This window comes from Scomber japonicus, chromosome 9, assembly GCF_027409825.1.
Source record: "Scomber japonicus isolate fScoJap1 chromosome 9, fScoJap1.pri, whole genome shotgun sequence".
Lineage (NCBI taxonomy): Eukaryota > Metazoa > Chordata > Actinopteri > Scombriformes > Scombridae > Scomber > Scomber japonicus.
In genome coordinates, this window is record NC_070586.1 from 15,340,884 (window position 1) to 15,368,216 (window position 27,333).

At 39.5% G+C, this 27,333-nt stretch overlaps 3 protein-coding genes across 3 annotated transcripts; all 3 read right to left on the reverse strand.

The window, feature by feature from the left end:
* Positions 1–145: 145 nt before the first annotated feature.
* dhx37 (DEAH (Asp-Glu-Ala-His) box polypeptide 37) lies at positions 146–10,159 on the reverse strand. Its single transcript, XM_053325125.1, has 25 exons — positions 10,057–10,159; positions 9,391–9,560; positions 9,160–9,272; positions 8,675–9,056; positions 8,236–8,384; positions 8,033–8,125; positions 7,818–7,914; positions 6,703–6,816; positions 6,383–6,599; positions 5,501–5,670; positions 5,240–5,375; positions 5,073–5,149; positions 4,012–4,244; positions 3,811–3,922; positions 3,583–3,689; positions 3,115–3,303; positions 2,783–2,907; positions 2,343–2,459; positions 2,085–2,257; positions 1,877–1,991; positions 1,598–1,735; positions 1,418–1,512; positions 827–900; positions 637–734; positions 146–539 (listed from the first exon to the last, which is right to left on the reverse strand). Exons 1-25 carry the CDS (start codon positions 10,157–10,159, stop codon positions 463–465), a joined length of 3,474 nt encoding a protein of 1,157 aa, XP_053181100.1. The 3' UTR covers positions 146–462.
* Positions 10,160–11,549: 1,390 nt separating this feature from the next.
* On the reverse strand, positions 11,550–14,085 carry gp1bb (glycoprotein Ib platelet subunit beta). The gene is made up of 2 exons (XM_053325770.1): positions 14,032–14,085; positions 11,550–12,500 (listed from the first exon to the last, which is right to left on the reverse strand). The coding sequence occupies exon 2, from the start codon at positions 12,486–12,488 to the stop codon at positions 11,865–11,867; it is 624 nt and encodes a 207-aa protein (XP_053181745.1). The 5' UTR covers positions 12,489–12,500; positions 14,032–14,085; the 3' UTR covers positions 11,550–11,864.
* Positions 14,086–16,212: 2,127 nt separating this feature from the next.
* septin5a (septin 5a) lies at positions 16,213–23,765 on the reverse strand. The gene is made up of 11 exons (XM_053324605.1): positions 23,691–23,765; positions 22,121–22,211; positions 21,379–21,465; positions 20,334–20,457; positions 20,034–20,168; positions 19,721–19,838; positions 19,450–19,551; positions 17,604–17,700; positions 17,367–17,502; positions 17,143–17,245; positions 16,213–16,275 (listed from the first exon to the last, which is right to left on the reverse strand). The coding sequence occupies exons 1-11, from the start codon at positions 23,763–23,765 to the stop codon at positions 16,213–16,215; spliced, it is 1,131 nt and encodes a 376-aa protein (XP_053180580.1).
* Between the last annotated feature and the right edge of the window lie 3,568 nt (positions 23,766–27,333).

Consider the following 27,333-nt stretch of genomic DNA (forward strand, 5'->3'; position numbering starts at 1 on the left):
TTGCTGGAGCTTTGACTTTCTTCTGTCTTTTTTCCCTTCTCCATGCACCTTGGAAGTAGGTGAAGTTGTGCTAGAAACCTCCACCCTGTTTATACACCATGAATAAATCAAACACCAGCCTTTCTCAGAGCCACAAAGTTTTAATGAGTCTTATGAAGACCAAATCAGATATACTGTAACTGACAGCGGCACACTGATAACCATTTTAAAAGTCATTATAGAGCTCTGTTGGACATATTTTCTGCCTGAAGAAAACTGTACAAGTCATAGATAAAGTATATAAAATACAAACTGGTGAAAAGGGCAATGTTGTGTAGTGACAGCTGCACTGTAGAACAATCAGTAGAGCGAAGAAATCCTTTTGACGACTAAGAAGGAGGTTCTGCTGATCTGTAGTTCAATGTAGGTCTCTGATGAAAAGTCTGTAATTTACTATTCCCTCTTCTTTTTAGATGCAAGTGTTCATAGCGGAGGCCAACTTTTGGCTACTTCTTGATGCAGAGCTTCAGGGAGCCACTGGCAGTATGCAGACAACAGGACTGCAGGAGAGGGAAAACACAAGAAGAAAACAATACAATTAGATACAAGATGACTAATTAAATCAGACAAATCATGCCAAGCACATTCAATCCTCACATTTCTCTTCAGTCTTCCAGGTGGAGAGCAGAGCTTCTCTGCAGTCAATTCTCTTTGACACCAGTGCTCCCAGTACAGCCTCCGTCCTGGGCTGCAGCCTACAGCAGCAAAGTCACATCAGTCAGAGAAAAGTGGACATAAAAGTTGATTTTTGTTGACTGAAGAAAGGCAGAAGAGGGTACCAACTTACTTTGCCCACGTTTTCAGCATGATGGAGGGGTTTGAGAGAAGGTGGCCACTGTGTTTCTTTAATTTAGGACAAACCTGAAAAACCAGGCCAAGTATTAGTTTATATACAGGACATGATGAATAAAATATGCAGATTCCAGCAGATGATGGTTAACCACATTTAGACAAGATTTGAGATTTTTACCCATGGCACTTGGCCACTTGGCTGGCAATCACAACATGTCCGTATACTGTTTACTGAAGTTAAAACTGTCTAAAAGGTGTGGATTGATTCACTTATTTAACCCTCACATACTGTCCATCATCATTATTATTAGTCTATATAAAGTTCTGCAGAAAAAACATGATTAATCCTTCACAAAGCTTTTAGAGAGCAGAGTGTTGGTTCTTTAGTTTTTAAGCATTTTGTTTATGGAGAAATATATTATGGTTATTTTTTAATTACACATTATTTTAATCACAGATTAATATTATTATATGTACACTAACATTTTAAACTGTCAGATTTTATTCAGGCTCTGTTTGCTGCATCTGAATTACATCTGAAGCACAGACAACAAGAAACAAGGTCTTCCAGGTTTTTCTACAGTACCTGTCCCTCAAGCAGAAACCTGGCGAACAGTTTGTAGCGCTCGATGCCATCTGGATATTCCTTCTCCACTGCAGGCAGCTGCCAACCCACACGGACTGCAAGAAATACACACAGGAGTTATTTTAATGTGGGCGGAAACAGCTTGCAGAATGAAACGTGGCTCTGGCATTCACAGCTTACAGAAGGTGCTTGAGCGGTGACATCTGATGGTGCCTGTGGAGGAACAAACCCACGGTGATGGAGACTCCAGAGGCGTGCCGAAGTGACAGTACTGAGGCAGAAGTTGGGGAACCCACTCTGCTTCCACTGCTGACACACCTGACGGAAACACAACAGAGGACAGAAAGCTGGTTAAATATCAGCAAACACAGCAACAATAAACTGCATGTTTATATATATATATATATATATCTTAAATTTCTTCAACTATGTTTCTGGCATTTCACAAAGTTCATTTACCTCTCATGTACATCTTGCTGGTCTCCATGATCTCCTGATAGACGATAAAATCGGGCAGCTTTTTGAACAGCGCAGAAGTTGGGTGGATGAAAACCGGTTCGTCCATAAGCGGTGTCTATGAGTAGAAACAGATACAGAGGAGGTGAAGGAGAGCGATACAGCAGCATATTTTCCAAAACCACCCCAACTTGCTATCTTCAGCACTTACCTTGTATCCATTCTTCCATTTTGGGTCAAGAAGATCTTCTGCCTGTACGCGCCTAGCAAGATGATCTCCCAGTCCGGCCAGAACGATCTGCCGCAAGCAAACCACCTGATGCTCTGTAGGTGGAGCCATTTTGGGATTTACAAATACTCCCACCTCTGGACACACTGCATTCACTGAGATGAAAGAAGACAAATTATCAGGAGTGTTTCTGCTGGACATGATGCGCTCAGTTTTCGGTGTTTTTCCACATGTTCGTACCTGCATTTGTAAGTTGTCCTCTGAGCCGCCGGATCTCCACCATGGATTTATACCTCAGGCCATTCTCCTCGCAGAACTTAGGCGTGCAGCCGGCAAATTCACAAGCACCAACAGCACCTGCAGTCACATGTGTGCACAAATATATTAGGAACACATTAGAAAAGCTTAATAAAAACATCATGTTAAAACCCAGCATCACTGATGCTTTGTTGCACATGTAACTACACCTAACAGTGATGTCAGAGGGTCCTGGAGTCACTGCAGCAAGGTGACTACTTAAAGTTAAAGTCAAACAGATGTTCAGAGGTTATTAAGTTGTATATCTCCTGAAACTGATTTTGAAGCCATGTGACATTTAAAGGCCAACACATGACCAGACTCTGCTGCAGTCTACACCACGATACTCTCCAGCCTTGTAACCTGAACGAAGGTAAGCTTACCCAGCATGACCATGAGGTCCCCCAGCAGGAGTGAGGCTCCTTGCCCAGCCCAAAGCCTCCTCATTTGAGTCAGCCGAGCCCGACGCTGAGCGAGCTCGGAGTTCTCATCTTCACTACCTGCAGGTCTGAGGAGAGACAAATGTGTTTGAATATAAAATGATGAATCCTGTCTGAAAGGAAAACTGAGCTTTAAAAATGCCGCAAACCATAGAATTGTTACATTTCAGCAAGTGAAGAGCTCTAGGCCTGTTTTCCTCTGGAATATATTCACGGCCACACTAGAAGTTTGAGCTCTTATAGAAAGGGACATTAGCCTAAACCTTTGTCCTTACCTGTTAAGGTCTTCAAAGATCTCCCTGACTGTCATGGCTGCTACCACGGCAATAACGTAGGGCAGGCAATCCTGCTGCTTCCCGAGTGCTAGCATTTTAGCATAACGTGGTGCGACAGGGAACGAAGCCATCGCGCTGCCCAGGGGGGTGATGGGACAGCTCAGTCTTGCTTGCTCTATCTGTTTTATGCTTAAAAGAAGAAAAAAAACAGTTTAGACAGTGTAGACATGTGATATGACTAGTCATTTGTTCAATTTGACTAATGATCAGACTGGGTAAACTTTAAAAATAAAAAGTTGATTAGATGAGAGGATTTAAGTAAAAAAAAACATGATCTGACTCTCGGGGGTCGCACCATCCCCATCACTTTTACCACCAGATGTCACTGTAGTGTAGCGTCATGTGCGTTATGGTGAAGAAAGAGTAACATAAGAAATCCAGAGAAAAGGAGGGGGATCCAACATTTACCTGCCGGTGCGAGGTGGCTCCTTCAGAGCTCCCAGTGAGACTAATAACTGCTCTGCTGCAATAAGAGCCTCAGCAGAGGGAGACGTGGGGAAGGGGAAATTGACCACCTGAAGACACAGAAAATATAAAAGGTGTTTGTACAAGATTTTTACTTTATGTTCCCTCTCTTACAGCAGTATTTCACACCACAGCCTGCCGGTGAGTCAGAGCTGTCCAGTGTTGACTGACCTTGTCTATGTTGAGGTCTTTCATCTGCAAAACCAGATCCTCCACAGGCCTGCGAGTGATCTCTGCTTCTGAGAACAGACTGAAGTCTCCAAACACAGCAGACGAGTACAACCTGCAGAAAGACCATAGAAACTGATGAAATAAACTCTTTTACGTACTGAGATGAGACAAAAATGTGTGAATATCTTATTACACACTGACCTGTAGCAGTGTCCCGGCTCTGTTCGTCCCGCTCTACCTGCCCTCTGATTGGCTGAAGCCTGCGAGGTCCACGACACCTTGAAGGACGACACTCCGGTCACTCGATCGTAGAAACGTTTCTTAACCCGACCGCAGTCCACCACGTACTTGATGCCGGGGATGGTCAGGGACGTCTCGGCCACGTTGGTTGCTACGACACACAGACGGGTGCCAGGTGGAGAAGGCCTGAACACCTGCAGCCACGAAACAAATACAAGATAACATGGTCAAAGAAAAAATAAATAATGCAGCAGTGGACAGCTTTAAATATTTTCCAACTTCTTATAAACATACTTAGGAAACTTTCCAGCTGAGAGAGACCATATTATCTCTGCTGTAGTTTGTGTTAGAAAACTATTTATATTTGAGTTCAGGTCATTTAAACTTAATACTGTTGGTCGTTCAGAATAGTTACAGGTTAGAAAAGATTACTAATGAATGACAGCAACATTTTAAAAGTTATAGTGAAATATAAAATAAAATGAAACAATTACAACTTTTATATTTAAATACATTACATATTTTTATATTTTTATATTCATATATAACAATATATCTATTTAATAATCTGTGTTAATATCATCATCATCATCATCATCATCAGATCAGTAGATGTCTGTAATTCTAGCTATTATTTGGACATTTTTTATATTTGAGCTCAGTGATTCCCAGTTTACCCTGAGATCCTGAAAATAATCTGAGGGGTCACAAATGACTAAAGGGACTAGAAAAATCTATTACAGTAAATTATTAATTTTGGCATTTTAATGTTAAAATACTGCATACTTTCACCTCTTTGGGCCTGTAAATATCTTCAGAGTTGGACAAAATTCAAGGGGGAAAAACACTCTTTGGTTGGACTGAAACTGTCACAGTATGAATTTCAGTGATTATTTTAATGTTTTATTGCCAATTTTTACGTTTGTCACTAATAAAATATTCCTCGATGCTAAAACAACCAAAATTCTTCTCCAGGATCTTGACTTTCAGCCATTTCAGTGCTAACACGATAATAATCTCACCTTTGCCTGCTGCTCTGGGGCCAACAGAGAGTACAGAGGGAGGACATAGAGAGGAATGGAAGGGTCCGCCTTCTCCACTACAGAGACAAAACACAGCAGGATTAATAAAAAGACACTCATCTGAAATATATCCCTTTATATTTGAAGAATGAAGCGGTTAATCTTGCCTTTGTCAGCAGGATCGTCTCCGATATCCAGGTCAGAGCCTTCATCCTCATCCTCTCCGATTCCTGCGTCTCTGTCCTCGTCCCCTTCATCCACCGGCAGAGCAGAGTAGTTATCCAGGTCGATACGAGGCAGCGACTGGAGGCAGAAGGACGTCACACATGTAACTTAAAATATGTGTAAAGAAGCGCTATCTGTGGAGGACTGAGGGTTATTACATACAATAAAACAGGTGTCTTGAATTCCTAAAATGAAGTACTTACAACAGGCTTCTTCTGTTTGGCCTTCTTAAACTTCCTCATTGCCTCTGAGCTGTCTGCCTCCTCATCCTCACCGGTCGTTACGTTTCCCTTCCTGAAGGGGAAAGCTTTTCTCAGTTTTCTGCACAGACCGTGAACCTCCGCCTGACCAGTGAGGAAGACCAGGATCCCACCTGAACGACGAAGACATGGGATCAGGTTAATCAAGAACAACCTGAAACAGTGCAGATCCAACTCCTGAAACAGCTTTTCTGCTTATTTACTGCACGTTGCTATGGAAACGTGCTTAATTCACATGTAGAAAAAAATGGAGTAATATAAACTTTAACATTTCATGTCTTCGTGCATCCCATAATATCTCAAAAAACACAACTGTTAATGCAGTGAACTACAAGATCCTCACTTCTCTAATCTGATTGATCTCATTTTAACACGACTTGTTCAAAACAAGACAAGTATCCACTCGGTGCCTAAAGAGACGATACTCTAGCCTACATTGGGTAGAAAAACTGAAAATGACTGGTTTATATAGCTTCCCCTTAATAACTATTCACACATAACTGTAACAAAAACACAAATGATTATCATTATTGTCTGTTTGAATCCAATATTAATATCATCAATAAAGGAGTCCATCTTTGTACGGGTCATGTAAGAGACCAAACTGACTTTAAATTATCCATTAGTAATTACATATATGTAGTATCTAGTTATATATAATATTGTATAGGTATAGTAGTGTTTGTTAGTGAAAATAAGGGCTTTTTTAGAGAATGTGAACATCTTAAAAAATACTTTAAATTACTTTATGATCTTTAATGTAACCACCTATATATTCATTTTGTTTTATATGGTTTACAAAATCTGAGAAGTGTGTGTGTGCACCTGGAGGCAGCATGCGGTGGATCTTGCAGGTCTTGTGGAAGGCCTCTGCGGTGTAATCCTCTAACGGGGTGCGTTTGTTGAAATGAATAGCGACCGGGAACTGGCGAGCATCCACCTTGATGACGGGCGGAGGTATCTTAAACAGTTTCCGGTTGTCTGTGAAGTCCTCCACACGCAGAGTAGCTGACATGACCAACAACTTCATGGGCAAACCTTTCTGCAGAGGGGACAGAGAGAGAATATGAGCGTGAAATAACAGCTTAATGATGCTATATGTCATAAAATGTGTCAAAAACATCACACACAGCAGTGTGAATCACCTTATTTCTGAGAGGAACGATGCGAGACAGCAGTCCAATGAGGATGTCTGTGTACACACTGCGTTCGTGTGCTTCGTCTATGATGATGGCACTGTACTTCTGCAGCAGGAAATCCTGTGAGACAAGACAGTCAAGAGTTACAAGTTAGGTTGAATAAAGAATTACTGACACATGAAGGCACTTACTGAAGTAAAAATGCTTTCAGTAACAGTTGTAAGCTATCTTAGGATTCGTATTTATATTAAAAAGCTATTTAAACTGGGGTTGAGCATAGCTCAGCGGGTAGAGCACCCGCCCTATGTGTTGAGGCTATAGCCCTCGTTGCAGGTGACCCCGGTTCGAATCTAGAGCCGAGCGGTCTTATCCTGCATGTCATTCCCCCTCTCTCTGCCTCCTGTTTCCTGTCTATCTCCACTGTCCTGTACATTAAAGGCAAAAAAGCTCAAAAAAATATACTTAAAAAAAAAAAAGCTACTTAAACTGTAATATTTTAGATTTTGCAGTATTTGATTTCCTAGGGATAATAATAGCCAGTTCCTGGCTTCCGATTGGTTAAAATGTATAACATGCAGCATGTGCTTGTTATGCAGCCTTGATAACACACACATCTTTCGTGTTTGCTGTGTACATGCCTGTTGTTCCTGTCCTCCTTATACTCATGTTTGTTTAGTATGTTTTTATTTTGTATTATTACTGTTATTGAATAATAATTATTGTATTATTGAACAATAATATAGTCACTTAAAATGGGAACTTTTTCTCAACTCTTTTTGTGCTGTTTTGTTAAACGTCAAAGACAAAATGTCACGGTTTAGTTGAACAATGCTGAAACTGAAAATATGGATGCAAAAGCTTATGTAATTTTATAGAATTTTTGGGATTGGCCCAAATACTAAATTATATTTGTTTCTGTAAATTACACTTGGAAAACTTGGCAGTATACGGAGGGTGAAAAAGTCGGGACATATTTTATACCCACAATGGACAAAAATCTTTTTACACATCTAACAGTCTGTCTCTCAAACTGTCGTCATCTGTGCTGTGAAACAATCATCATGAGGTGCAGCAGCAGGTCTCAGTCCTTCAGTCTTTCTAAAGGAAATTAAAGGTGATACCTTTTGAATCTCCTTCAGCAGAACACCGTCTGTCATGAACTTGATCTTGGTCTCGTTGGTCACGTTCCCCTCGTATCGGATCTGGTACGACACGACTCTAAACACAAGCCGACACGCACCGTTAAAAAACATGTCGTCACAAAGCAAAACATCTGTGTACTCTGTTAGTTTGTTGTTTTCAGAAACAAAGTCTGCGGGTCGATTGGTTTTGTTACCGTGTCGACAGGTTCATCTCTTTGGCCACTCGGTGCGACATGCTGACAGCTGCTACTCTTCTCGGTTCTGTGATGCCAATAATGCCCGAGCCGCTGGAGGAAACGAGCATGAAGAGACACGTAGAAATCAATCACATGACATCAGATATGAATGTGTATCCATGTGTCAGTATTTCTATCCAGTTACAGAGAGGATGCATTACCTGGCATAGCCTGCCTCATACAGGAACTGAGGCACCTGTGTGGTCTTTCCACTTCCTGTCTCTCCACAGATGATGCTGCAGGGATTCTCTCTGACGGCCTCCATGATGACCTGCTCCTCCGCCAGCACCGGCAGCTTCAGACGGGACTCCTGCAGAAACGCATCGAAATAAAGACAACCTTATTTACATCATACCTTTCAACAAGACAATCACATTTGATTGATTGAGATGATTGATGATTTAGATAAGATATAAAAAGGCATTAAGATATAAAAGAGACACAAGACATTATAAAAAGAATAAAATACACAATAAAAATATGCTGAAAGAGAATAAAATTGAAAGCTCGGCTACATTGCTTTATAAACCAAGGATATGAAGCAAACTCACAAAAGACCAACTTTATTAACACACATTTTTTCTCACTTTAAGGTCTCACCTGTATTTCTGGTAATCTGTCGACTGGAATGAAGACGGCCGGCTGCGACAGCTTCTTTATTTGTGCTTTCTCCTGATCTGAAACCTTCTTCTCACTCGTCTCTTCTTTCTCTGTCGTCTGTTGTTCTTCTTTCACCTTCTGTTCAGTCTCCTGACAGTCAGTGGCGGTTTCCTTAGCCTCACTCGTCTCCATGGTCTCCTTCCCTTCATCATCCTCGCCAACCTCATCCTCGTCAGATGATGTGTCCAGATCACTACTTTCTTCTGCCTTCTGTTCTTCCTCGTCTTCATCCACCTCTTCTTTCCATTTCCTCTTCCTGTTCGCTCCACTCAGGCTGCTGATCTTTGGTGCAGAGTCTCCATCTTTTAGTTCATCTGGTGACCTGGAAATGATCCCAAAAATATATAAACTCCTCGTCCTCCACTGAGAAACAGACCAATCATACTCTTTTTATTAGAGTTAACATGATGCATTTTTGTACTCACAGTTTAGACTGGTAAAGCTTCTCTCCCGTGCCCAGTTTGGATGTGGTGTACAGCAGCTTCAGCTCGGACTCTGGAAGCTGAACCTCAGCCAGCTTGGACAGGATGTCGGCTCTCTGATCGGGACAGACAGGACAGGTAAGAGCGGCGAGCTCTGGTCCTTTATATCATTTATTATATTTTACAGCTTTGACCACTTTTAGGAGAACATGTTTGGACTAGATCTTCTCTCACCTGAGCTTTCTTCTCCTTGCGCTCGAGCACCTTCTGCAGCTCTTTCCTCTGTTTCTTTGTCAGAGGCCTTTTGGAGGAAACAGGCGCCGCTGAGGCTTTCTTCTTCTTGGCTTTGCTGGCTGGAAGGACCAAGGCGTTGCTCTCGTCTACACCCTTCAGTCTGTCGCTATCTGATGAAAACAAAGATATCAGAAGTCAAGACAAAGCTAAACAGATATTAAATTGGAATGAGCACAGATTTCAATTTTTCAAGTGCTGCCAAGACGAACATTAAAACAGATATCTTTCAACATTACAGTCTTTTTAGTGCCAAAGTTTCTCTTTTTGTTACTATACCACCACAGCTCAACAGGGAAACACAAAAAGGAAATTTGCTGCCTGTAGACAGTAAATATGGCAGAAATCCACTTGAAATGACAAGCACAGACTGCTAAAGCCTCATATAAGCTTCACATCAACCTTTTAAATGCATTTTTGTATAAATTAACGGTGTGGACACACTGTGGGTTTTGGCCCCATCACTTACATTAAACTCATAAAAGCACATTTAAATAAGATCGTTTAATAGACAGTATGAACAGGAGGAATGATTAAAGCGAGGTGTCCATATGAAAACCTGACTGTTGTTTTTAGACAGACTTGGACTCACATTTCTCTTTTTTTTACCTTTTAGTTCCAGCACAATTTCTGCCTTTTCTCCATCTGCAGCCTGCTGAGGGTCACTCTGCTGCCTCCCCTTCCAGTTGTGTTTCTTCTTTATTTTCCCCATTTCTAATTGAGGTATGAAAATTCAATTCATGCATTTAAAATCATAACCTAGACATTTTACATTTAAGCAGCTAAACATCGATGTAGCATCAGTTAGCTAAACTAGTTTCACTGTCACAGAATAGTATGTTTAAACAAGCGACTAAATCTTTAAAAGCAATATAAAATACAAACCTTTTTTTTTAAAATCTCAGTAGGTCACACAATATAGTCCCACATTAAAACACTAAATGTTATAGTCCAGTCTTAAACATGCCTCACGTGTAAACATGTGTGAGTCCTTCAGCGAAAACTATCCGTCGCTACAACAAAACGAAGAAAGGTTCCGCTGCAAGAATGACACATTTCATCAAAAATATTAACCAGTGTTTGTTAATGTACCTACATATAAAACATAATAATTATTGTATTGTTTGTTAATTATAATTTTATTTCTAATATGTTTGAGTCTGGCCAAATAAATCCGATAATTTCGTCTCAATTATATCAGTATTCATAAAAGATAGGTTACCAGATGGATTTCATTCATTTTCTTTATTGATAAGATCCAAAGTATAGCAATCTCTTATTTAAAAACAAAAACAACAAACACACAATGTGGGATGTTTAAAAGCTCAAAATACAGTCAAAAGACAACTCTGTATGAGACCAACAAAATATAATGTATAGAATAATGTGTAGTATTTTTTGTAGACGAACAACTTGCACAAAATGTTATTGAATGGCAAACTTTCTACATCTGAAATAATTGTTAAATACATTTTTGCTACAACAAGAACATATACAATTGTGGTTAAAACATTTTTAAACAGTTTTAGCCATTTCTCTTCATTCCTCTGGTAAATTAATAGCTTACACCCACTAAAGAGGCACCTCAAGGTATATATAAAACGTTTACACACATACTTTCATTATTATTCTCTTTTTAGCTTTTCAAACACACAATCCTGTGCAGATAGAAAACTGAAATTTCATATTTAACATTGTTTTATTAATCAAATTTAAAGGATTCTTATCAAAATGTTTGTTATAATGCATTGGTATAGGAAAATATAATTGGTCGAGCAATAGTGCCTTTATTTGAATTTAGTCTGTTCTTTAGTAGAATATAAATGATATACACATGTGTGAGAAACAAAATCAACATAAAGCATATTAAGGTGTTGAACTTTTATAAACTGCCATAATCTGGTGACACAGCAGATTATTCCCATCATTTTCACACTCATCAAACCATTAAGAGACCCTGCTGCCCTGTGTGGAAGCATCTGTATCTGTATATTCATATAATTTATAGTCACCTGACTTTGGTCTTACTTGTATTTTCTCTAACATTGTATTTTTGATTGTTGTGCAGCAAAAAAATCAAGACTCGTTCCTTTTATGTGCAATAAAACTTGGCAATAAACCTGTTTCTGTTTTATTCAGGTTTTTAACTGTAATTGTGTGTTGAATTAAAAAAACATAGGTACAGCTTTAAAAAGTCATAATACTGTAATACACTGACAGACTTGGCAATAAACCTGTTAGTGATTCTTATCTGCACTGGTCCTTTAATTTGTCGCCTGTTTCTGCATGAAAAGTAACTTTGTGATCTTAATCTGAGACTTAAAAGTATCCGACAGGCATTTTCTCACCAGTGTCCAAATGATAAACATATTTTACTTCTCTTTACTTCTCTACAATCACACAAACACAGCTCAAAGTCAGATGCTGCTTTCCTTTAAAGACACGTAGACGTTGCTCCTCTGATCCTCCCCGGCCGTGAAACTCTCCTCTGTGGTCCTCCTCGCCTCCTTGGACATCCTCTCAAACTTCCTCATGAACATGACAATGGCCACCAGCAGAACCGCCTGCACCAGCACGAATATAAACAGGCACACCTGCGAGGCCAAAGCCAGGTCACAGTACCAGTAGTAGCATGAGTCCAGGACCTCCTCCTCGGATAAATACACCACCAGCCTCCCTCTCAGATTGGGAGGGGAGGTGCAGTTGACGCCCAAGTGTGATGCTTGGCTGGCAGGCTGACGCAGCAGCCAGGCCCGCAGGTAGAGGACCCCGCAGTCACACACCCATGGGTTCCCATGGAGGGAGACTGACTGGAAGGAAATTAGGTTGTCCAGCAGCCCGTTAGGGAGGTGGGTCAGCAGGTTGTTATGGAGACGGAGGTCGGTGGTGCCGGCAGGGAAGCCAGTGGGGAGCGAGGAGGAGGTGAAAGATCTGCCGCTGCAGTCCACCTGACTGCCATGACAGGAGCAACCGTGAGGGCAGGCTGATGACCTTTGACCTTCACAGAAGAAGATCAGACACAGGAGCAGAAGCCCCTTCATCCTTATCAATCACTGGAGAGAGGAGAGGAGAGGAGAGGATAAAAAGGAGATAAGGAGATGGTGAGAAGAGGTGAAGAGGAGAGAATATAAGAGAAGAGAAGAGAAGAGAAGAGAAGAGAGGAGACATTTATTTCATTTCAAGTTAAACTAACCACAAAGAGCCATCTATATCTCTTGATGACTGACTTGTGTGATGGAGATGATATTAGGATGCAGGAAAACTGAAAGAACAGAAAACTCTTCTCTCAGTGAAGGATGTGAAGTGAACATGAGTGTTAAAGGACGAGTTCACAGTTTTCCAAGTCTTTTTGGATGCTCAAATTAATACTGAAACACAGTATTTTTTTCCCTCCTGTTCATATTGACAATTAAAAGATCCCTTCATGACAATATATATATTTTCAGGTACTTTTTATACCTTCATCATAGGGACAGTAGAGAGATGACAGGTATGCAACAAAGATCAGCAGCCGAATATGAACTGCAGAAGCTGTGGTTATATGGCATGAGTCTCCTAAAGCTAAATATCTCAGTGTCCTATCCTTTAAGGTCTGCAAGGAGTGAAATGTTTGATGTTGTACTATAATATATAATATCTTTTCAGGAGGAAAAGTGTGCAGAAAATCTCATTTTCCACATGACAATGAACTCCTGTCTATCCATTACTATATAATATTCTATATGTATATAATATGTATCTACTAGTTTCACACCAAACATATATTTTAATGGAATACTTATTATATATACTGTAGAGCTTCAACAATTAGTCAATTAATCAATTAGTTCTCTACTATTAAATTAATCGCCAACTATGTATATAATCTATTAATCATTTTTCAGAGTAAAATGTCCAAATTCTCTGATTCCAGCTACTCAAATATGAATATTTCCTGATTTCTTTAGTCCTCTGCAATAGAAAACGGAATATATTTGAGTTGTGGTGTTTTGGATGAGACCAAAGACGACATTTGAAGACGTCATTGTGGGTTTTTGGGAAACAGTGATCGACATGTTTCACCATTTTCTGACATTTTTTAGTCCAAACAACTAATAGACGGATTAATTGGTAATAAAAATACTTGTTTGATGTTGCCCTAATAGAGTATTGTGTACTTAAATACCACATTCAAACATTTAACATAAAATATATATTAAAGCAGACATTGTGTGCTCATACAGCTTATAAATAATACATATATTTTACAACACTTCACTGTGTAAATTAGGGTTTCTCAACCTTGGGGTCAGGACTTGACACAGGGTCGACTGGAGAGCAGATAGAAGTGCAAGAGATTCCTAAAAGTGATGTTGTGTATTGACATCAATAAGAAAAAATATCAAATAAGTGTAAAATATGTAGGAGCATTTGCTTTTTTAAAATTTCCTTTATGCTCTTTAAAACACAAGATGAAAACAATATTTATAGGGTCAGATATTTGTAAGAGAAGAAGTCATAAAATACTGAAACACTGTGTTAAAATATACATTTATAAAAGCTACAGAATTTAATCTTCTTAATATGATCAGAGGAGTCATTTACCTTCAGTGCTGCGTGTCTTCAGTAGAGGACCGTGTTTCTTATTGTCACTCTGAGAGGCCGAGTGCGTTACTGTCAGCTGGCACTCACTGATAAAAAACACCAACGCATGCGCACACACACACACACACACTGTACTAACCGGATATTAAACATAACTCAGTAACACTTTCTATTATTGGTACTTAATTTCCTGAGAAGTTTCCAGAAGGTTTCCTGGAGTTTCATCTGTAATTTGGTCCCAAATAAAGACAGAGGTAAATTTGGTTTAAAAAAAAGTATGATTTTATATATATAGACCCAATTGTTTACAAATAACAAATTAACATAAAATGAATATGAATTTGGGTTTAAATGGAGCATTTCTTTCATCAATATTCCAATTTTCCCTACATTTACTACTAAATTAAAGAGTTCTTTCCTGAGAATTTGTTCTAAAATTACAGAAATCATCATTTCTCACATATTGTTAAGATGTATATCCGCAGTTTAAGAGTTTCTGGGACAACTTCACCTATTTCCAAGGTGCATGGAAAAGGGAAAATAGTCTAAAAAGGTCCATATCTGCATCAGAACATGCAGTAAAGGAGACAAGATGTGTATGAAAATTCATATCAGATAAGTTGTGTATGAAGAGATTTCTAACAAGGATTGCTAATTACAAATAACAAATAATTACAAACATTTCTATCAATCACACTAATTTTATGTCTTCTTATGTGATGCTTCTATCCTCTCTGACTGGCAGCTCTGCAGAGGAAAGACTGGCTGCAGGAGATAAACATATGAATCAGCAGATAATGTCCCTGCAGCAGCGTCAGACTCTGAGCTCTGCTGATCTGACTCTGTGACAGCCGGAAGTGACAGAGGATGCAACGCTGCGCTCACTGGATCTCATCTTGCACAAACTCGATAATCTCCAAAGAAACAATGCACAGGCAGCGAGGCTGGAATGACGAGAAGCAAGAGCGTTTATTTGTCATACTTTTATAAATGGGGCACAGGCCAAGCTCACAGCCTTCAGGCAACAGATGTACTTTCTCTCAGTCTCTCTCTACACACACACACACACACATACACACACACACACACACACACACACACACACACACACACACACACACACACATACTCATCTCATATTATTTTAACTCATACACAAGAAACACATCTCCAACTCACTTTCAAGGGGAGATATTTAAAACAAAAGCAAAGACACAGTATTTGCTCCTCATTATTCGTCTATTTTTTTTACCATGCCATAGTGGCAACAAAGCACAGGTCGTGATGCATTTTAATACGAGCACACGACATTGGCTATAAAGCAGTAAAAATAGGCCCACAGCATTTAGCGGATATGAGTAATGGCAGCATGCTTACACATGCACCCTGTACTGCACCTACCCTCTCATTATGGCAAAGGCTCTCCATTCACAGTTAGCCACTGGCGATAAGTGCATTTTCAGCTCAGCCAGCAAATATAAAAATGCTGGGAGAGGATATTCTGACTTGCCATGATGATAAAATAAATGTTTATGAAGGTATTTATGACCATTGGAGAGCAAAAGTTTGATTTTGACAAAAAAACAAAAAAACAAAGTCACTGTGGTACCTTTATAAGGACAAATGGGACATTTTTGGACGGATACCTGGTGATATCAAAGGAAATTCAAGAAAGAAACTCACACTCATGCACCCAAACATACACTCTCACATACAAAACACATGATAATAATTAAAAAAAACAATATCCTTGTTCAAATCTAAACATCACTGACAACTTAAATGTCTTTACAAAACATCTTGTAGCACACATATTCAAACCCTGACAGAATATCCAAAAAGTTTAGCATCGCATTTATAAATTAGATACACCGAGTAGTAATTTAAATTACGCATTTATATTATATATGTTAAGACTGTTAAACGACAGCGGGAGGGAGAGGGGGGGGGGGCTCAAAGTGGGCGAACGGATACGCTTCAGAGAAGGAAAAAAAACCCTCTGACAAAAAAAAACAACCCTCTCAGGCAGACAAACTATACAAAGCACCAAAACTCAAGATAAATTTACAGCCAGAGTCGCCACTAAACACATGATATCCGTTCAGATGTCTAAAGGTCTCCCTGTTGTTGGGGACAGAGACAGGAGGTGGCGCTGCAGCACAGCTTTGCTCTGGGAGGTCATCACTGGTCTTTCTCGTGCATCTGCTGCTGCATCTTATTCAGCATCTCCTGCATCCTCTTCAGCTGTGGACAGAGAGGACGGATTGGAGGGTTTAAGAGAGTTAATGCAGTGAAGGATTTAGATTGAGCAAATTTAAAAGTAGTTTCTATTATGCTGCAAGTGCATCTAGATTAGATGCTGAGGAAAGTGTTTGTACTTTTAGGATTAGGCTGGTGATTTACTATATTTTTCTTATGTATACATGCATTGTGTATGTGTCCAAAGCCTGATATATCTTTTTTTTTATTTTTTTTTTTATAGATGTTACACTCTGCCTTACTATTTGGTTAATTCAGCTATCAGACTGTACAACACCACAGCTCCCTATACCTCCCATATACTGTATATAGTATTTTATTTCATTTTATTTTTATCACTTTCACCGATATGCTGCTACTTTTTTTCCCACTATACTGCTGTGTCAATTTTGAATTTCTCCCAATGGGGCTAAATAAAGATACATCTTATCTCATCTTATCTTATCTTATCTTATCTTATCTTATCTTATCTTATTTAAAATGCATTGAGTTGGAAGAATAGTTCAATATTTTGGACAAAAAATAACTTATTTGCTTTCTTGCCGAGAACAAAATGTTAAATTATTTCTTTAACATAATAGTTAACACTTTGGATTTAAGATTTAAGATTTAAAATGCAATTAACAACCTTTTAGTCACATTAAGCTTCATTCAGTCATTTCACTGTAACATTAGCAGCTGTCTGTGCTCGAACTGAAATAGCGATACATCAAAGTATAAAGACAGGAGCTGAAGTCGGTGCTAATCCTCATCTCGAGTAAAGATATGTGACATATGCATAAAAGATAACAGCTCCCCATCAGCTACAAAAGAAATGAAAACATTCACTGTTTGTCCAATGTTGTGTCATACCTCCTCATCTTTCATTTTGATTAGTTTCTCAGTTTCCACATCTGGAGTGGACAGCGGCAGGATGGGGATGGGACTCTCCATACGGTTGTCCTGAGCCAGTTTACTGAGAGAAGAAGAAGAAGAAAGAGAAGAAAAGGAAGAGGAGGATGAAGTAGGCAAATCTGAAGTGAAATTTGTTAACATCAGCAGTTTTCTGTGAGGTTTACAATACCCTCTCAACACACCTGGTCATCTCCTGTATGCACTGTGCTCTGTAGTTCTCGTAGTGGACGTCGCAGGTCACGTCTTTGAGGTCGTGCATGTGTGAACGAATCAGCATGTTCCTCAGTTTCACAAAGTCACAATGCGACTGGTTTTCCACTGAAAACAAACAAGTAGAATCAATTAATAATCCGAGCTGTGACATTCACAGTTTATTATGTTTAGAAGTCTGTGAAATATACACAAATATATGAATGTACCTTCAACAATCCCCCAGGGGTAAAGTCTCCCTCTCACTCTCTGCCCTCGAGCTTCCACCACTGTGTTACTGCCGATCACAGCGAACGGGGTGCACTCCTGCACACAGAGACACACATGAAGGAGGGATGTTTTTTGTTTTTTTTAATTCATATCTATCCAGGTGAAGCTGATCTAATCTGTCCTGCCCTGATACAAATTCACAGAGTTACATGTTACACAACACAGAGCAGCTCAAGAGAACCGTGACTATAACCGCTGAGACAAGTAAAAAGTTTGTTTTCTTTTCCGAGCTCAGATTTCCTCAGCTGATCAGTGGATTCATGTTTCACCTTTGAGCTGCTCACACAAAATACTTAAAATATTTTCCACTCTATTCTGGTGCAACAACCAAACATTTTCCATCATGATCCCCTTTAAAAGCTTAAACACATCAAACATAATAAAGCAGTAAAAAAACTAGTGACATAAAGAACCAAATTGAATGTTACTGTAAAAACGTTGTCAAGAAAATGAAATGCAGTGACATTTTTAAACAGCTGAGTTACTGCTGAGCAAATAAAAATACACTAACAATCACTTTTTGCTGCTATGTCAACAGTAAACATGAGAACAAGACTGATCTCTTCATATTTTGGAGCTGATGTTTTTCTTTACTTCCCTGCTAAATCTGTCCATCTTTTATTATACAATCAATCAATGCAGCATGGTCCATAACACATGAATCTTGCTGACCTGTCTTGCTGGCATCAGAGGATTTATTTTTCTTTTATTCATGGATTCATAACCCTTTTTCACTGCAGAGTCTTTGGACTCTTTCAGCAATCAAGAAACACCTGATGCCTAAATGCTCGAGCTCCTTTAACTTTTTAGCACTTTGTTGATTGTTGCACTGCTGTCTCATGTGTTGTCTTGTTGTTTATGTTATTTCGGAAGCACTTTTCTACTTCCAATTGTTACTTTCTTTCCTATATTCTGTTTAGTGCTCTCTCTCTCTCTCTCACTAGTCTTGTACCTGCTCAGCTACCTGAGAGTTTGTACCACAGCTTTTTCAGAGTCAGTGTCCTCTAAAGCTTGACGTTCACGCCTCATTTATAAGTTGCTTTGGATAAAAGCGTGTACCTAATGACAGCATGTAAAAAGGTAGATAACATCAATGATGGCTCAATTCCAGCAACTATTAAACTGCAGTGCAGAAATGAATAATGTTATTTGTATCACCTAAGTCAGAAAGTGTCTGCTGTGAAAAAGACGAATTGAGCCATGAAGGTAGTTTTTCTTTTATGTGTCCATGTTATGACAAATATGTATTTGAGATTTCTGCTACCACCCGATACGTAGAAGGGGAGTTTTGTAAAGATGTAAAGTAATCAGCTGATCAATGGATTGATTGATGGACAGGAAATTGATTTATCATTTTAACACATTGTTTTTTTAAACCAAAAATTCCCAAACTCTGTAGCTGCAGCTTCACCGATGAGGAAAATAAAACATTACCATTTTTGTGATATTTAATCTAACTTTTCTGTTAGAAAACCTGTATCTCGATCTCTCTGGATACTTCACAGAACTTGCTGTGAACCACTGTCTGACGGACTTTTCCTTTGTTAAAAAAGTTCAGTTCCTGTAAAAACTGCTGCTGGAAAGATACTCTGCTACCACATCAGTTAACGGAGCAGATGTGAATATAAAATCAGGCTGTTTTTAACTTATTCAGATAAATATTGTAGTAAGAATGAAGCGAGCAGTGTGTTATTGTGTCAAATTGTGTCATTGCACTTATTTACTGTTGAGTATAATGACTGTAATCTGCAGCAGTGAATCAGAGGATAATCTGCCCTGACTCACCTTCAGCTCTTTGTCAAGTTGTTTGAACTCTTCATCCTCATCGGAATCACATTCAGGGAACTGGTACACTTTGATCCCAAACTTGTCTATTTCCTCTCGTATCTAGATTTACACACACACAACACACACACACACACACACACACACACACACACACACACACACACACACATACACACACACACACACAGAAAAATGAGAATAATTACAGTCAATAGGGTGCAACACAAACATGCTGAGTTCACCATGATGCTGCAGTTGTGGGACTCACTCGGTCTTTGAGCTTCTTAATCTCGTTGGGCGTGAGACAGTCGGCTTTTGCGATGAGAGGAATTATGTTCACCTTTTCATGCAGAGCCTTCATGAACTCAACATCCACGGGACGCAGCCTGCGGACAAAAAACCAGAGTCAGCGTCAGAGTGATTAAAGTCCTTCACATCAAAACAAGTGATGTTGATGTATAGTGTGTGTGTATGTGTGTGTGTGTGTGTGTGTGTGTGTGTGTGTGTGTGTGTGTGTGTGTGTGTGTGTGTGTGTGTGTGTGTGTGTGTGCATGTGTCTGTGTGTGTGTGTGTCTTATTACCCGTGTCCAAATGGGGGGATAAAGTAGAGGCAGCAGTGGACTCGGTTGTCCTGGATGTTCTTCCTGTTCAGTCCACTCTCGTCTCTGAAGTATTGTTCAAATTGCTGATCGATGTAGTCTGTAATTGGCTTCCAGCTACACCACACACACACACACACACACACACACACACACACACACACACACACACACACACAGAGAGACACACACACTATACATTAGCATCACCTTCAGGTTCAGTGAATTTAAGCGAGCAGGCTGAATCAGGCACATGTCAGGTCAGCGAGACGTGCAGCTCACCACTCGTTGTTGTTGACGGCGTCTCCAAACCCCGGCGTGTCTACGATGGTGAGCTTAAGCTTGACTCCTTTCTCCTCAATGTCGACTGTGTGTTTGATGATCTCCACGGTTTGGTTAATACGCTCTGAAAGACACCGACAAAGAGAAGGTGAGCTGAAACAGCAGATCTGGGTGTAAAAATAAGCCCAGGTGGATCAATTAAAGAGGTAATTGCTTTTCTGTTTTCTTTTGCATAATTGATTGGCATTATTAAACTTGCTGCAAATGCATCTACATCTACTATGTGGCACTGGTGGATAAGGCTCGTGAAGTTGAAAATTTTGTGTTTGTTGACAAATGTGTAATTTCTTACTTCTCTACCCAGTCTGTGGTTCTCAACATTAATCCTGTTAAGCATTTCCATAAATCTGTACAACTGGAACATAAATATATAGCTTCATGTTCGTCAAACTAGCTAAATAAATTCCTAAAATAGCTGTGTACTGGAGTTTTAACAAATGTTAGTCAAATAGGAGTTAATATTTCATTTGTCTAGGACTATTTACAGCTGCAGGTTTGGTATATGAGGGAATGAAAATAAACTACAGTGGCAGTATTCATCATAATGAGGGAACTGTGTGGTTTTTGGACAACAGTGGAGCTCTATGACATATCAACCACTGACTACACAGATAAAAACTTGTTCACAGGATCAATTCATCGTTGATTTTGGTCTTTTCATGGGAAGAAAAGCAATACGACTGAATTGCAGTATTTTATTCAGAGTATCTGAGTCATGTAAAAGCGTCCACTGAAACAATAGTTGAGCAGGATTGTCTGCAGCACCAAATGTTGCAATTAATCCAATTACAAATGAGGAAATGGAACTTGACTTTGTCACTGCAGCTGTCTGACAAGATTTAATTTAGGACGCACTGGGTTATAAAAATAACTTGTGACTTCAGAGCACATCTATTGACCAATCACAGTCGTGCAACAAACATCCACAGAGCAGAGCGTTTCTACTGACTGATACACAGAGATAATAAATAGCATGAAGACTCACCCTCAGCATTCAGTAACTTCCTGTCTTTGTAGAGGTCTGTGAGGAACAGGCTGTTGACCAGTGTGGATTTACCCATACCGGACTCTCCTGCAGCAAACACACACGCACACGCACACGCACACGCACACACACACACACACACACACACACAAGCAGTGAGTTATTATAATGTGTGTAAACCTAAGTAGCTGAACTAGATATAAATAATCTCTGTTGTTTAGTACATACAAAGAACCTAATGCAGTCTAATACAACACTGCTGCAGACAGATGCTGATACAACTTTATTCTCATTTAGAGGCTGTAGTTTATAATCTCTATTTATATTAATTGAACACCTCCAAATATAACAAAAACTGAACCATGATCACATGATTCATTGCAGAGCTGTTGCTCTCTTATTGGGTACATGTAAGTAAAACTAATGCAGTCTGATATAACAGCCATCTAAAGAGATGCTAATTCAACTTTATGGTCATTTAGAAGCTGTAGTTGTAGTAATCGCTATATATATTGATGAGGGCAGACTAAACATCTCTTAATACAATGCAATATAATTCAACAGCCTCATAAACTATGGATCGCCTCTCTAAAACAGTTTCAATAAAAACTGAACCATTATAACACTATTCATCACAGTTCTCTAGTATCAGACTGCACTGCACTGTACTTTTAGCGAGGTGAAGCTAATAAACAGCCCACTGAGTGTAAGTCAACTAAGATCCATCATGTTTCAAACTGACCTGCCACCATCAGTGTAAAATCGAATCCCTTCTTCACAGACTTCCTGTGGACCTGGTTGGGCAGAGTTGCAAAACCAACATACTGTTTCTCCTGGAAGACAGAAAAAGAAAAAGTATTCAGTGTTAATTCATGTTTGGCTGCTATGAATGCTTATTTTTATTATCAATTTATCTGACAATTAATGGAGATTGATACAATTAATCGAATAACTGAATAGTCACATTTTCTCTTTTTGTAGCTTTTAAATTGGGAGAATTTGATGCTTTTCTTTAACAAGTTATGTGATGATCAATTTGGACTTAAGGAAACTATGATCAGCATTTTTTTTAAATGTCTGATCTTTAAGGGACGAAGCAACAAAATGAATGAAAAAGCTGCTGCTTCTAATTTGTGAGGATTTTCTGCTTTTCTTTGACGCATGTGACAGTTAATTAAATATCTTGGGGGTTTTTTTGGAAATTGTCATGGCCATTTTTCACTATTTTCTGACATTTTTAAGCCAAATGATAGACAGATTCATCAAATTAATCAATCCACTAAAGTTAACAAAAATAATGGAGAGTTCCTGCCAAGTCAAATTTCTTGGACCTCAAATATCAAATCCCCAAATGACTCACAAAACAAAGAAAAGCAGCAAAGAAAAAGGCACAAAATCTCACATTTGGAAAACTGGAGCTGCTGGAAACACTTTAGAACCCTGAATAATGCTTTATTGATTATCTAAATTGATGCCAATTATGTTTTTCTTATTCGACTAATTGAATAATCAACTATTACTTCCAGCTCCACAACAACACATCAAAAACTAAAAGGCTGTAAAACAGATGCAGAGACCAAATAACTGTCAAACGTGAAGACAAAATGGGTCTAGCAGCCTCTGACGCAATTAAACGACCACAACAGACAGAGTCTAAAATGCACAACATCTACGACTGCATGGAAAAACACGTGCACAGCTGAGAATAACTAGCAAGATTTTCCACTAAAATGTCTCGCACAAGGAACCACTGGATACCAGTCACTACAGTATCTGTGTCAGACAATATAGTTCTCAGTCCTGTAGGTTTTCTCTGCTGCATCTGGCTGGACGTCATCTTTACCCTTCAGTACGTGCTGACATGTGCAGATAAAAATACACACTCGAGGCCCGTCGGCCGCGGGAGAGCAGAGGGCATTCACACATGGACAGAAGCTGCATTGAATAGACCTGAAAAGCTCTTTTCACTCTGCAAAACACACAGTCAGCATCCTCAAACACTGTCATAACTTGTCACAGGCATTTCCAAAAGTCCCCCTCGGGTGGGACTTGCACACACACTCGGACCACAGGCGGTGCAATCAGTGCATGGCACACACGCTCGCCAAAGCTTCAGATAAATCAAAGAACAATCACGTAAGCGCCTGGGAGAAAATATAAATCATCTCAGCAGTTAATCTGTCACGATGTTGAAATATCCCAAAGACGTCAAAGATGCTGGCAGTGATTGTTGTATCCTGAACTTTTTTATTTTCCCCCACTCGTTTCGTCTACTTTTCACCCGTTTTCCTCCAGAAATCCAACTTTTTTACCTTCTGTCTGGCAGTTCTCACTCGTGGGCACAGCAAACGTTCCACCAGTTTCTCTTGCAGCATGATGGCATCCATCCTAATCCGCTCCAACACTGACAGACGAAAATAGCCACGGGTCTCAGAAAGTGAAAAAAAAAAAAAAAAAAAGAAAGAAAGGAAAAAAAAGAGCCCAGCAGGGGGACAACGGGCTACAGCAAAATTTGAAGCCCTGTTATAAAAACTCCTCTCACTCTCCGTCTGCTCCCAACTTGTCTCACTTCTTTCCTGTTTGTGCACACTCTATATGTGCCTTTGTTCCTCCTACTTTCCTTCTCTTGCTTCCCTTTTTCTTTTCTTTTTCCCCTGCCCTCTTTCTCTCTGTCCTTCCTCTGCCCTGCAGCGGTCCGGTTCTCCCTGTTCAGACAGGTACGGAGGAATTCTCACGGAGAGAGGGAGGGAGATGGAGAGAGAAATGGAGAAAGAGAGGCGGTAAGAGAGAGGTGGCAATTTGAGGGAGGAAACAAGGGAGGGATGGAAGGGGCTGAAAAAGGAGAAAGGTCTAAAAGAAACTCATTCATTCAGCTTGTATTCCCCCGTCTCCTCCAACCCCTCCCCACCAACAGCTCCACCAGTTGGAAAGTACAACTTCGCACTGACAGGAAGGCCCACCAACGCTCGAAGTGAAGAAACAGACAGACAGACAGATGAGGAGAAAGTGTTTACCTCAGCGTTAAAAGATGTGACACAAAAGAAACCTGTTTGAACTTGACAGTGACAAAAGTGGTGGTGAGACTCAGAACAAACAACAGATAACAAAACAAACGTCTCCACATACCTGCGGAGTGACATAGATGATTACTTCATCATGGAAAATTAACTAGTCAATCCATATTGTTCAGTCAGGGCTCTGTGTGTCCACTTTCATTATTAACACTGTTTTACTTATGTTAAAAAAATGATGTGATATGCAGTGGTGGAAGAAGTATCCTGCATTCAAAATAGGTAAAAGTTCAGAAGTATTAACAGAAAAATGTTCTCAAAAGGTCTCTGTCAGTAATGATTCATAAAACGCATTTTACAGGTTTAACCAGTCAACGTAGAGGCATTATTATTATGATTATATATTACCATATTTTTATGTAAGGTAGGTATTTAGGTCCCATGGCACCTCCAAAGGATCATAAGATTTAAGGATTTTGATTCATTTTTCAGACTTTTCTCAAATCTTTACTTTTATTTTGTAGAATATTGGATAATTTTACCTCTCTTGGTCTCAACATTCATTTAAATAAAACCATCTGAGATGTGTAGAGGGCTTAAGGGGTCACGAGTTAACCAGTGGTTTAAATCTTTAACAATGCACTGTATTTTAAAAGCTTGTGTTTCTGTGTAAATCCTAATCCAAAAAGCAGACTAACTTGTAACAATAGCTGTTTGATAAAGGCAGTGGAGTAAAAAGTACAATATTTCTATTCACAATGTGAAGGTTGAATAAATTATAGATACATTAAAGTACTAGTATCTCAAATTTGTACTGAAGCACAGTTTGAGTAAATGTATTTTATGATGCTCTGCCACCAGCAGCTGGTTTCAGTCAAAAATTCGGTTGCTAAGCAACCACTGCAGCAGTCTAATTGACACTGTCAGTCAATGAGTGCATCTACATGTGCATCAATGTCCTGGTTTTGAGTCTTATGCTGTTTTTTTATCATCTTTGGGATACAGTGTTTACATGAAACGTGAGAAAAACCCCTGAACACATGACCATATAATAATGATCAAAACACTATCCTGGTTTCTGATCGTCTGCCTGCAGGTGTGTCTTGATTACTCAGCCATCAGCCACTATTACGTGTTTCACAAGTATGAAGAAGGTGTTCACATTCCACAGTCTCCTGTATCAGTATTAATTCACTCAATGCTGATTTTAGTTCTTATATGTCACATACTTTACATCAACCTAATGTATTTTGCTCAGTCATTTAAATAAAACAGATATCCATGGTGTAATGTATGCTAAATGTATGTTGTATGTATGAGTGGGCATGGGGGGTGGGGGGGGTGGCAGGGATTCAGTGAAAACAAAATTACTAAGAAGGGATGCTTTGGTTTAAAAAAGTTGGTCTAGACTGTAAAGAAAAGAATGTAAAGGAGATCAACCCCCATGTTGACCGTTTGTGTGTGTGTGTGTGTGTGTGTGTGTGTGTGTGTGTGTGTGTGTGTGTGTGTATATGTGTGTGTAGAGGTGATCGAGGTGCAGTCGATTGCTTCCAGATGTGACGGTGGTGTGTGTGTGTGTGTGTGCGTGGGTGTGTCCAGCTCATATATGATGTGGGCAGCAGAGCTTCAACGTTCTTTGAAATAAAAGAAGCTGACCTTTTCTTTTTTTCTTCTTTTTTTCCCTTTCCCTATGTAGGCACACCCCGTCATGATGCCACGTACAGGATGTTACAGTCCTGCTCCACACCACAGGAGGGAGACAGAAGACTCAACTTGGATGAAATGTATCGAGTCTACATGGAACAATCCTGCTTTTTTTTCAGTCAGCATGATGCGAACATCAGCGAGTGATGTAAAAAAAGAAAAGAGGAAGGAAGTATGAGGTTTGGGGTGTGAAACGGGAGCAGTACAACTAAAATATGAAAATAAAGTCTTATTAAAATGGCAAAGGTCAGAAGAGTTGAGGAGGTGGATATGCTGAATATCTACATTTATCATTTGTGTTATAATGTGATTAAACTTTGAAGAACAAATTGTTTGAAAATGTCTTGTTGAAGCAATAAAATTAAGGATATGCAGTACATGCTACATCAGATATTACATCTTGAATGTCTATCTAGAAGCCAAAGATCTTAAGTCACACAGTTGAAAGCTGCTATTCTTCCTCTGGCCGCTGAAGTTGGTTGATTAAAAAAATGTTCAGTAGAAAATGGTCTATGTGATCTGCGCAATTTGGTTAAAGTGGAAAGTTTCTTTTGTATCGTACCAACCATGATGATTTAAGCTAGTTAATTTAGATCAAGCAAGTAACAATTAATTTTGGTGGATTACTGGATTAAAGTTTATTTTGATATTCTCATTTTGTGTGAACGTTTCTTCTCTATATTTGCTGCTTGGGTTTGGAAACATATGCGGGACTCAGATGGGCTGGAGAGGATTATACGCATGACACAGTAATAAAAATTTAATTCATTCATTCATTCATGCTAGATGAAGGGTTTAAGTGATGGCGACTGAGTGTGTAAGTGAGTGTGTGTAAGGGGGGTGGGGGGTGGGAGGGTCAACCTGAATAGAAGAAAGGAACAGATGTCTTGAAATGGTATTACAATAGCACCCCTAACTAAAACCAACACCCGCCCCCCTCCCAGTGTTTCTCAGGGTCCAGCTGTCCCCTCTCCTCATGCACACACACACACACACACACACACACACACACACCTAAGACTTGTCAAACACACGATCAAACTCATGAAACATCAACAGAAGAGAACGTCAATCACTGCATGAACATCTGGGGGAAAGAAACTAAAAACGTGCACACAATAATCAACGTGTACCAAAAACGGGCCTGATGGGTAATTTTAAAATACAGAGAGGGAAAGTAAGACGTACGGCAGGTGCAGAGGGACATTCAAGACAAATCATGAGTCATGATTAATGACAG